Source organism: Taudactylus pleione, unplaced genomic scaffold (genome assembly GCF_031769625.1).
Source record: "Taudactylus pleione unplaced genomic scaffold, aTauple2 ptg000579l, whole genome shotgun sequence".
NCBI lineage: Eukaryota > Metazoa > Chordata > Amphibia > Anura > Myobatrachidae > Taudactylus > Taudactylus pleione.
In genome coordinates, this window is record NW_028284981.1 from 4,584,738 (window position 1) to 4,597,170 (window position 12,433).

The window sequence follows — 12,433 nt, forward strand, 5'->3', positions numbered from 1 at the left end:
ATGTGGTATGTAATGTACAGGGCATTATAGTTGAATAGCAAAGGCTGGGCTTCTTAGACACTTTCATCCCTTCAAATATTTCTAGGGACATGCCAGCCTTGAGTTGTAGAGCTACCATAATGGTCTACCGATGTCCATCATAATTTCACCCTGTTTTTTTTGTGTTTTTTTTTTTTTTCTACCATTACTAGATCAAATCTGTTGGATTATGTCGTTTATTTTGGTTAGATGTGATGAGTGCACATAGAGATTGATCCAAATTGTATGCAGCTCCCTATGTGGTCACATTCGGTATGCAAATATTTTGGTAACAGAATACTAATGTGACTATATACTCATTGCATGGCCACTGTGCCGCTTCACTATTTCTGTTTGCAAATGCAGTATCACTAGTACCAGGACTTGCACATACCATATGCTGGGTGTAACAGATCCTTCTGAAATAGGCGTCCGTTGTTATACACATGACTGGGAAATGGGATGCAACTCCAGTATACATGCCCGTGACGCTCCTACACGTGTCATGGGAGTGTTAACTTAAAACCCAGAAACACCCATCCCACTTACAGGGAGAAACGGCTGAGATCCGTTGGACTCTGAGATACATGCGCAGTTTGCTAAAATGTGCTAGATGCGGCCACATATGTTGCTGCTTATGGCTCAAGCTGGGTACACACCTGACAGATATATCTGAAGATGATGGTTGTTTGTACACACTGAGCAACCATCATCTGGTCACGGGTCCCGCTATCCGGGGGGCGTGTCGCACCTCCCTCCCCGCAGTTTCCCCGTACACACAGCATGGTGGACAGATGTATCTGTCATTGGCTGTGCAGCACAGCCGTCGCGATATGTCTGTGATCGACGTTGTTCACAGACATATCATTGGTACACACATATCATTGGTACCGATGGGCACCTGATATATTGGCAGATCAATCGATCAGCCAATATATCTGCCAGTTTGTACCCAGCATTAGGATCGGGCCCATACTGTGCAATGTGGTTGGCCAGTTTTGGGTAAACCGACTAAAATGTTGAGAGTGTGAATCGATACAAGGTCATGACTGGACCATTACAAAGATCTGACCAAATGCAGTGACTTATTGAATTGGACATTCTCTGTACTTGCTACCAATTTTATAAAGTGTATTTATTTTGTTGAGTACAATCACCTGTAGAAAATAAAAATGAAATAACCATCCCACCCCCTACACCAGTGGCTCTCAACTCCAGTCCTCAACAGGTCATGTTTTCTGGATTTCTTTAATCATGCACAGATGAGCTAATCTATTTTGCTGGGTCAGCAATTATCCCACCTACTTCCACAGATAGAAATCCTGAAACTATGACCTGCTAGGGTACCTTAGGACTAGAGTTGTGAATATCTGCTCTACACCATCATTCTCTGGAAATGAGCATTCTAATCGGGGTGTTTTAGCATGATATTTGGCCATGCTAGCACGCTAAATGGATAGACAGTTGATATTTGGGGTGGGACACATATACCCCTTTCACACAGAAAAGCAAATTACCGGGTAAAGCACTTTTACCCGTTAATTTGCTGATCAATACGGGTCCTTTTTCTGTCTGAAAGGGTCAATCCGGGTCGAAAATCCTGGGACTTCGAACATGGTATTTACCAGGGTCGGAGACCTGGGTTGACCCTTTCAGACAGAAATAATACCCGTCTTGATCAGATAAATTACCGGGTAAAAGTGCTTTACCCAGTAGTTTCCATTTCTGTGTGAAAGACTGGTATTTCAGAAAATTCTGTCTGAAAGGGTTTAATGGTCCGTTTTGATCAAATTGGCCCACCAAAATCGTGCTGTATGTGGATGGTTTAAGGGTAAGCAGAACATGTGAGATGTGAGGATTGGTTAGGGCAAGTAGGGTATCAAGAGGTACACATGTAGATATACAAGAAAGGGACATAGAAGCATTGAAGGAAGGAATATGTCTTTAAAGTAGATGGGTTTTAGGTAAAAATGTCAATGATTCAGTGGTGTGGGAGATGTAATGGGCAGTATTTTTGATATCAAAGAACTTGGTAGTAGCTTTGAAGTCGTTGGTGTCACAGCTGTGGACAGTGTAACGTAGCATTCCGCATGCAGATTCACCCGCAGTCACACATAGAATATAGGCCTGCAGCATATCATTCTAATCAGCAGGAGCTACTTGTGCGCCCAATATGCAACGCTGGGCGTATAAACGCATTTGAAGGCAAAAAGACGCTTGGCGCTACCAAGTCACACTACGGCATGGCGCAACTAGAAGGGCTATTTAACGTGTAAAGAGGCGAGATGTATGAGGACACATCTGTAGCAGTTTCTTTGTTCCTTAACGGAAATCTCCTCTTATCAAACTTTTTATTGGAGATTATGGGAATCAAACAAACGTGATCAGTATGTACTGACATCAGGCAAGCGCTGGCAATGTTTGGTCTGTACAATCTCGGAGCCAGGCTCTGGAGGAGTGTAGGGGTCACTGCGGATGAATGGATTGTTTTGGGGGGGGATATTTAAAGCTCAGTTTTATGTTTAACTCGGATTCATTCCCAAGAGATAGTTGAATTAGTGGTTCTGGTTGGGGAGTCCTGTGAAAGGAAAGGTTCTGTTCTTTCCATGTTGTGCAAGAGGAAGTGACAGAACCGGGATAGATTAAATGTATGGCACAACGGACTGGGCAAATTGTTAGATGGCACTAAGGTAGCTGGCTCCAAATACAAGTAGTATGTGAGCCCAGGCCTGGGCTGTTCTTGTAATACTTGCTCGATTAGTGTTATTTAAACAATCATTTGGGACAAAACAGGAAATAGTTTTTTGGAACCAAACGCATATAGAAATGAAGCGTGTAAACGTGTTCAGTGCACGCGCATTGAGGTGAACGTCGGTTTTCAACCACATTGACGGGTGTGAAATGCCCTGAAATTGAACTTGAAGCAATCCAACTGAAAAGCACAATAAAACACAAATGGGCGAAGCCTCATTTGCAAAGGGCTTTTTATCTTCACAGTTGTTTACACGCATGTAACCTGCCCTAAACTGGGTACACAGCTGACAGATATATTGATCGGCCAATATAACTGGTGTCCCGTCGGCCAGTGTGTTCTAGCGATATGTCTGTGAATGACGTCGTTTGCAGACGCATCGCTTCGGCTGTGCTGCACAGCCAATGCCAAGTATATCTGCAGCTAGATCTGTCCATTAGCAAGTGTGTACGGGCAATCAGCCAATAGCCCATTCACATGCAGCAGCAGCCGCGGGGAGGGGGCAGACCTGCCCCCCGGCCAGCGGACGCCTGCGGCTGCCTGGAAGATGGTGGTAGTTCAATGTATATGAACGACCATCATCTACAGATATATCTTTGCAGTGTGGGCCTGATTCAGAGCCGCTAGCAAAAAGCGAGTGCTCACTCTGAATTAGGGCGGACGCTTTTTTTTTTTTTTGAAAACCGTTCTCCTGGCCGCTCGCTTAGCTGTGGGTGACCATCCACAGCTTTTGCGAGCGGCCAGGCAATGGTCGCGACCATCGGGCTTGCGACGAGACCCTTGTGGTAGGGTCTCGTCTGCCGCAAGCCCCAGTGAGCTTCCGGCTCTAATAGAGCAGGAAGCTCACTACTCACGAGTGATGTCAGTAGGGCCGCCCCCAAACGTCAGGCGTTCCTTCGGGAACGCCTCCGTTTGGCCAGCCACCCTCCCCCGACCCGCCTACAAAACGGGGCGAGCTGTCGATCAACATCGACAGCCGCCCCGTTTGTAGTGAGCCCCGGAGCGCCACCATCGACCCGCTTGCGAGCGGGTCTGAATGAGGCCCTGTGTACGCATCTGAAGAGCTTGATTTCAGTGCCAGGGTGCACATAGCCTAATGCCCGTGGGCATATTCCATGAGATCCTGCAATTGCTGTGTGCATGGTTTGCAGAAGATCTTAAAGATATTAACAGAGAAGATTGTTAAAAATATAAAAAACTAAAACAAAAATATAATTGTCCAAGTGTGAAAATTGTGACCTGATTGTAAAGAGTGCAGGAGCTGTAGTAGTAGGGTGTAAGCACTATAGCTGATGACATCCAAACCAAAAGTCATTTTTAGTTAGGAGGTGGAGTAATAAGGCGGTAATAAGATTGATGGAGACTTGCCCAAGTATTGCCTTACAGAGCATTGCGGACAGATGCCTTGTAATCTCGCTTCTGAGAAGTAAGCCTCTTAGGGGTGGTCAATATGCGGAGCCCCTTCTGTTGTAGAACTACACATCCCAGCATGCCCCGCCACAGTTTTGCTATTTGGCCATGCTAAAACTGCAAGGCATGCTGGAATTTGTAGTTCAACAACTGGCGGACCGCTTATTTCACTAACCCCAGTCTGAGTCTAGCTGCTCACAGGATGTGGCCAGGTTCATGTGAAAGTTTGAGATTTGGGTAAATAAATGATTTGTCCTTTTATTATGCTGTAGCATACATTACTATTCTCTTTACATTATTGCATATTACACTTAAAGTTGGATATAGGGACTTTGTTGCATACAGAGACTCCGTACATCAGTTATGAGTATCTCATCACTACTCTGTTCTTGTTAATGTCACTTGGAACTGGGGAGGAAATTCATCAAAGCTCCTAAAGAGGACAAGCGGGGGTGTTGCCCTTCAGTAGTAACCAATCAGATTCTAGCTATAATCGTATAGAGTGTACAAGATAGATGATAGCTAGACTGTGATTGGTTGGTATGGGTAACTTCTCCACTTGTCCTCTTTAGCAGGTTTGATAAATCTCCCCCTTGGTGGCCTAATCCCTCCCACTGCAAACTCAGATACGCATGAACACACAGGAGTTTTCTGAGCTGTAATCCTCTGTGCTGCTGTCAACATGGTAACTTTTTTTTTTTAGTTCAGCGCATCTGTGTGACCTCTGATTAGAAGCATGACTACTTTTCCTTAGTTTCATTATATGGGCTATTGCATGACTATTTCATTATATGGGCTATTGAGCACAGTGCCATAACCAATGTCCTTCTGCAGACCACAGATCACATGAGCAGCTTCTGTATGCATCTCATTATGTCTCAGCGACCATGTGATCAGACGGGCTCACCAGTGTGACACTTGTCAGGTGCTTGTGAATAGAGGCATGGCGCAACCTCACAGGATTTCATCCTAGCCTGTCACAGTCCTGGTTTTATGGTTCTGTCCTCACTGAAATCCTTGGGAGCTGTGTAGCAATATGATTTCATGGCTTAATATCTTTGTTCACCTAAACTTGTAAAACAACCACTTCTGTTTAGCTCCGCAATTATCCCATGGTGGAGCTGAGACAGTTTTCCAGCTCTTTACATGACAATTCAGCCCCAAGGGATTTGATGCTGCTGGAGGATATTTTGTTTCGGCCTCAAATGATCATTTTTATATTTGCTGATGCAGATAATAAATGAGCCTCTCTGTGCAGAATACCATGTGCTCATAAGATTTCCTTATTTTTTATTTGTCCTGTAAGGTATAATGATCTACTGGCCTGAGTGCAGCCACCTTATGATTGCACTATAAGCCCTAGGCTAGCGTATTTCGCAAGTGATCCAACCCTTCTGCGTGAACGTGAATCTGGCAGATCTCATCCATTCTGGCCAGTTGACGGTGCTCCTGGCTTCCAAGCCAACCTCCTGTGTATGACCAGCTTCACATGTCTCCCACGTTTAATTGTCCTTACTCTGCCCTGGTCTACATTTGTCTGCATGCCGCTTTGCACTGGTGGATTGTCCCACAAATGGAAAGACAGTTCACCTTTTTAAGTTTCGTTGCTAATCGCCACCAGTACCAGCCTGCATGGCAGCTTTTACTCAGCCCTGTGGAAGGTAGTAACACTTTGGTAGTGTTCATTCTAGCACCCTGCACCTGTCACAAGCCGTGCAGTTCCTCTCTCCTGCCTGGGGTGTCGCTCTCTGCTCTGGTGCTTCTAACACACTCTCTGGTCTGTATCTCAGCAGTTTGTTGCATCAGCTGAGTGTGCTAGAAGCACCAGAGCAGAGAGCGACACCCCAGGCAGGAAAGAGGAACTGTACGGGGTTGTGACAGGTGCAGGGTGCTAGAATGAACATTAAACAAATTGTCTCCCAGCACTTAAACTATCCTTATTTTATGCAGCAAAAAAGTGTATACAAACAATATGTATTAGCCTTTGCTACTTATTTCAGTAAAATGTTCTTTTTTAAGAAAAGATTGTTACACATTTATATTTTATGTTCCTGTTAAAAAGGTGTTACGCTCTAAAAATAACGTGTCATCCTTTTATGCCATAATTGTTTGCAGCTGTAGTGAGTTACTAAGATTAAAGGCCCCCATACATCCACGATGTAGTGATACTGCAACCCGGCATGGCAGGGTCAGTGAAATCCAACATGTTGGATTTCACTGATATGCCGATCACGATTAAAAAATTATCGTGATTGGCAGATCGGTGAAATTTAACATGTAGAATTTCACCGATCCTGCAACGGATCACGGAACATCGATGGGCGCCGGTCGGCATTGCACTGTCATTAGGATTAGTAATTTTTGTCGCAAAGGAATTGGTATAAAATAGCGGATTAAGCATAATGATGAGTGGCGCTCACTCGTATAGGAGTCTTTTCCCTTTAGGGCAGGGCGCTAAGGGGGTGGCCAGGGCGTCAATGGGTGCTCCCAGAAAGGGGCATGGCTGATCGGGGACATTGTGACCCCCCCCCCCCAATTGGTCACACTTGGGGGCATGCCCAGTACTTCCGGAAGTGAATAGATGCTGTGCGCATGCACGCAGCATCTATTCCCTGCAACTTTTCCCGCCCACGAAACACTGTGTGGCCTGTGCGCAGGGAAAGCACAGGGCAGGCTGTTTTAGCGACTTGAGGATAGTGTGTGTGTGTGTGTGTGTGGACCCATCTGTATTTTCTGTGTAACCTGTTATATGTCAGGATCCCCTGTCGGAAGGGTCTCTGGGTACAGATTTTGAAAATGTCACGAGACGGTCTTTATTGTTCTTCCATTGGTGCTTTTGTGATGTACTTATAATGCTGCCTTTTCTGCTGTACAGAGAGATCCCAGAAGAAGTGCAGAGCGTGCGTCACTTCACCACAGAACTTATTGTAGAGGCAGTGGTGAGATGTCTGCGTGTGATAAACCCTTCCGTGGGCTCCAGCCTGAGTCACGTCCTACCCCCTGGGATGTCGGCTCGCTTCCGTATAGGCACCAGCCTGGCGCAGGCCTGTCAGGTGAGCCGGGTTCTCGATGGATGGGAAGAGTCATTTCAACAGGGGAAGTTATTTTATAAAGAGTCTTAGGGCCAGTAAACGTTGGTTATTATTGTTTGGTGAGCACGCTGTCACTGTGATATGTTGTAATACACTAGTGATTTTATATATAAATATACACAAGTGATGCAAGTATATTATAATAATAATAATGTAATAATTCCTGTAAATATTATCCGTCTAAATGGTCTTCGCTTATGATTGGTGACTTTTTATGTAATTTATGTTCGATGGGAGTAATGCAGCCATTTTATATATGTATATAACAATCAAGCACACAATAATGTCATGTAATAAACCGGTCAAATACTCCTGTAATTAATCTAAGACATAAATAATGCATGACGAGCAGAGAAATTATAATGAATGAAGCGATGGCTATATAGTTATAGTAGGAAATACCTTAATACCGTTTCTACTAAGCACGTTTTTATCTGCCGCCCACTGCCCTGCACACAAGGGGAAACTCCTTTTACTGGGGGCGATCATGAAGGCAGCCTTTGGGCATGCTCAGTATATGCACTAGGAGGGCAAATGGGGGCAAGTGGAAAACCAGATGTGCCCTGCAGGGAATGGGATTGAAATGCCGGCGGTTCAAATCCCGACAGCGGCTGCCCGGCAGGATCAAGATCCCGACAGAGGCAGGTAAGTACCCTAACCTCCCCTGTCCTCCCCTAACCCTCCCTTAGTGGTGCCTAACCTCCCCCCTAGTGCCTAACCTACCCCCAGGGGTGCCTAACCCTAACCCCCCCTTACCGATCCCTAAACCTAACCCTCCCAGGGGGGTACCTAACCCCAACCTCACCCTGGGGGTGCCTAACCCTAACCCTGCCTCCTAGGGGATACCTATCCTTAACTTTCCCCCCGCCAAAAAATACCATGCTAGACTCCCTAATCCTAGTTTCCCCCCCCCCCCCCCTCCCCGGCATAGTTCGGGATGTCGTCCTGGCGTTCCGGCATCGGGGTTATGATAGGCGTCGGTATTTTGACACCTATCGTAACTCCCTAGCCGGCATTCCGCTGTCGGGACTGCCGCTGGTTACATGGCTACATCCAGCTTCCGCCCACACAGGTCTCACATGATGCTAGCCAAGATTGTAGTGTGGTAACACTGCCTGGTGCAGGGCTCCAGTATACAGTATACACCATTCTGGCAGATCATATTTACAGGAGTTGATATGTGTGATAGTGTGCCCCCTAGTGTAAACTGTGTCATAATGTGAAAAAGTGTCTGTACACTTCCATGCATGACACGGTCACTGGATCTCCACTATCTGTACAATTTATGGCCATTCCCTGACCCTCCAGCCCTTTCCCACAGTGGGGGAATTGTGATTTATTTGCAAAGTCCAGGAAGTGGCTTGGTATCCTTGTAAATCATCCACGGCAACTAGACGTATGATAGACTTAAACAAGCAGCACTGACATGGCCATGCTGAACTGGATGTATAATTGCCTGATATATATTCGTTATAATTGAATTAAGTTTTCATTGGATTTGTTGAAAAAATATTAAATTGAGACACATTGCTGTCCTCAAGGTCTCCCCTGTAAAAAATAAAATAAATGTAAAAATTGATGCAAATAAATAAATGGACCTTGTTACTGATTTGTAAACTGCCTTTAATCTAAGGAGTGAAACTCAGTAACAACTTTATGTAGCAACACTGAGAAGAAGACGACATCAGAGCTGGGTACACACTGGAGCAACCGCAAATCAGTCTGATTTTTGGGATGATTACCCTTGAGCCCAGAGTCGGCGATATTGAGCGTTAACACTGTGCAACCTTGCCATTGACCAAACGATATATCGTTTTGTTTTTTTTCCGTATACGATTTATCGTTGCTCCTGTACACACTAGAACAACCATCTTTAAGATCACTGGCTGGGAGTGGCAAGAGGTGACGTCTTTATAGAGGCCAAATGGGAACGACATATCGCCTGGTCGTCCGGTTGGCCGTACACACTGCCCGATGTGCACCATATTGTTAGCGATAGCTATAGGTTGTCCGTGCAGCAAGGTTGACCTAAGTCCGATGCTAACTACCCGCGGAAGCGGTCAATCGTGCGTATAGGCTAGGCGGTGTAGGCTATTTGTCGTTATGAAGCGGCAAATTGTCCCGATATCGCTCCAGTGTGTACCCAGCTTAATGCAATTACATGATTATAAGTTTCCTGTCGTACGTATGACTTATTCACAAGCTCTTCTGAATTCTATCATTTGTGAGTTCATGACTACACTTATGTCCGATTGTTGTGCTCCAGAATGTTAACGGCAAATGTTTCCAACTGGCTGCCAATAAACCTATTTACTGTACACGGACAAAATTGTGAGCCGATGCTGACCTATTGTCCGTTGTTTCTGTGCCTTTGTAAGCCATGAAAAATGTAGTGATCACTGATTAAATAAAATAGTAAGAATGTATGCACCTACACCCTATCACACCCCAATAACTCATGATAGTCATTGATGTTCGTCTATATCCTAATGATAAACCTTCAATTTTAAACTCACTCCGGGCAGCAACCAGCTCTCGTCTGTTAGTAGATCCAGTAATGGTAATGCTGGCCACACACACTGTAATATCTACAGCGTCATCAGAATATTGACCTTACATTACAGCATGCTTTGCCCTAGAATGTGCCCAAATAAGATGGCAAGTCATTGGATTTTTATTTGGCATGTTGGTAGATCTGGTGAAAGGTGACTGCTATCAGCCTCTGGGTGACGGCAGATTTAGAGAGGCCATATGGTTGAATCTTGGGTTCAGCGTTTGGGTAGTGTAATGCCGGCTATACTCGATGCGTATTAATGCTTCTGTTTTAAAGAAAAAGTTCAGTCTCTGTTTATAGGAGTAACTGATATTTGGAATATTTGAAATACTTAGGACCTGGGCTATACTGGAGAAGTTGGTTACCAGACATTCCTGTACAGCAGCGAGCCAGATATCCGAGCCCTTCTGATTTTCCTGGCCGAGAAACTCCCCAGACACTCCCACGATGACGCCCACCAACCCGCAGGTACTGGAAGACTACAGCTAGGAGTCACTGAACGTTCTACCACATTCCACAAGCTGATTGCTTGGCTTAGAAAAGAGTGTTTGAAAATCCAGTGTGAATAAGCTATGACATATAAATGGACACTTGTCCTGTAAAACACTCTAATACCTTATTTCTCATGTGTAAATCTGGGGAACACTGGATCGGTGGGTATAGGTTCTACTGCTTCCATCTGTACACTAAGGTCCAAATGTAATAGGCTCCAAATTGCTGGTCCTGGCGAGCTAGCCAATAGGTGTAAAGAGGCAATTAATTTTAAGGCAAAAGCAACCTGGTTTTGACTTAAAACTAATTGGCACTTTAAATCTAGCAACTATGTTTCCGTAATCATGCTGGGACCAGCAAATCAGAGGCGATTACATGTGGGAACAAAATGGCTCCATCCCCTGAGATTTATACTCTATACACCACCAGCACTGACTAGTTATCTTACTGCTTTAGGAGCTTGTTTTAGTTTACCTGTTTTTCTTTATATTTTACGTCATATGTTCTTCAGCAGAGAAGAGTAGAATGTCTTTAGATAGATGGACAGGTCACGTTAGAATTGTCAGCTCTGTGGACCTGATTCACCACGGATCGCAATATATCGTACGCGCGCAGCTAAACTCCGATAGTATGCTAATCCATAGCGGTCGCAATGCCACCACAGCACTACATAAGGATGCCCACTTCACCTACACGCACATCCGTAATGGTCAGCAAGACTGCGAAAACATCGGTACAGGCGAATATCATCGGACCCATACGCACAGTTAAGGCAGGAGGTCAGACATCATTCAGGAATTGCTAACTTCAGCGCACACTATGAGTCCTCAGGCTGCGTATGGTATTGCAGCGGATAATTTATGCGCACCCATGCAAAGGCGTTGAAACGCACTGGCACGTCTGCGTTCGCCCGATTTCCCACCACCACCTCCCCGTCACCATCCACAAATGGCACTTCCTGTCAATCAGCCTGCGATGGCAGGGGTAAACGCAGGATTTTTAGGGGGGGGTTTCCATATATCCCGGTCAGCCCCAGCCCCAAACAACCAGCCCCAGACAGCCCCTGTTCCAGCCAGACAGTACCCTGTCCAAGCCAGACAGTACCCTGCCCAGTCAGACAGCCCCTGCACCAGATAGCCACCCCAGCCAGCCTGTCCCAGGCCCAGCCAGCTATCCCCAGCCAGGCAGCCCCTGCACCGGATACAGTTGCCACACCAGCCAGCATGCCTCAGCCATCCCCAGATAGCCATCCCCTGCCTAACACAGCCAGCCCAAGCCCGATAGCCAGCCTACCCCCAGACAGCCAGCCCAAACCCCACACTTACCTGATGCTTGTGCTTTGCATAGCGGGCGCGGGGATCGGCAGCGTCGGAGCGAGTGGGCCCCCTCTCTGTCTGGGCCTCCAGTCAGTCCCTGATGGCCTCCGTCCAGGCCCTGGTGATCACTGCGTGCTGCCCGGCAACTGCAGGTTCAGCTGTCAGCGCTTCCGCATCAGGGAGTATGAAAGCCACCTGATTCAGAAGCGCTGACAGCTTACCAGGCAGCGGCTGGGCAGCTCCAAGGGTGGCCCACTGATAGTGCAGAGACAGAGACAAGGTTGTCTCTGTCTCTAAAAAAAAAAATTGGTTTGGTCAGGAGGGGTTTCTGGGTACTCAGAAACCCCCCCTGCGTGCGCTACTGGATGGGTTTGTGTAGCCGCTGCAATCGCAGTCCCGATCGCAGTGGCCATTTCGCGCCCAGCAATGCTTACGCAGTACGCAACAATCGGCCGATTGCGTGCGTCTTATCAACTGCGATCCTTGCAGAATCAGGCCCTGTATTTCCCAGTCTTGTCTGTCTGACAGCTACAGAATATACGACCTTTGATAAAAAACAGCAATAAATCCCCGGAGGAGGGTCAGGGGTGTAATGAGTGCAAGTAACTTATATCCATAAATTCCTGGGATCCCTAGAGCCAGACATAAATATTGTAGAGCACAGTAAGTCTCTCACTATCACAAGATAAACATGGAGGGCCGTTGTCCCTTCAGGAAAAATTACAGTTAATCTTGTGCAGTTTTATCATTCCTGCTTGTTGTACTCCATTATTGTCCCTCTCCGAAAGTGTTTGCATTG

General features: G+C 46.1%; 1 protein-coding gene across 1 annotated transcript in view; it reads left to right on the top strand.

Moving 5' to 3' along the window:
• CCDC22 (CCC complex scaffolding subunit CCDC22) overlaps positions 1–12,433 on the top strand; it is a 32,469-nt gene that overhangs the window by 1,965 nt on the left and 18,071 nt on the right. Inside the window, exons 2-3 of the mRNA XM_088453503.1 lie at positions 7,056–7,233; positions 10,162–10,294. Coding sequence (XP_088309629.1) covers positions 7,056–7,233; positions 10,162–10,294 — 311 coding nt within the window. The remainder of the gene's footprint in view (positions 1–7,055; positions 7,234–10,161; positions 10,295–12,433) is intronic.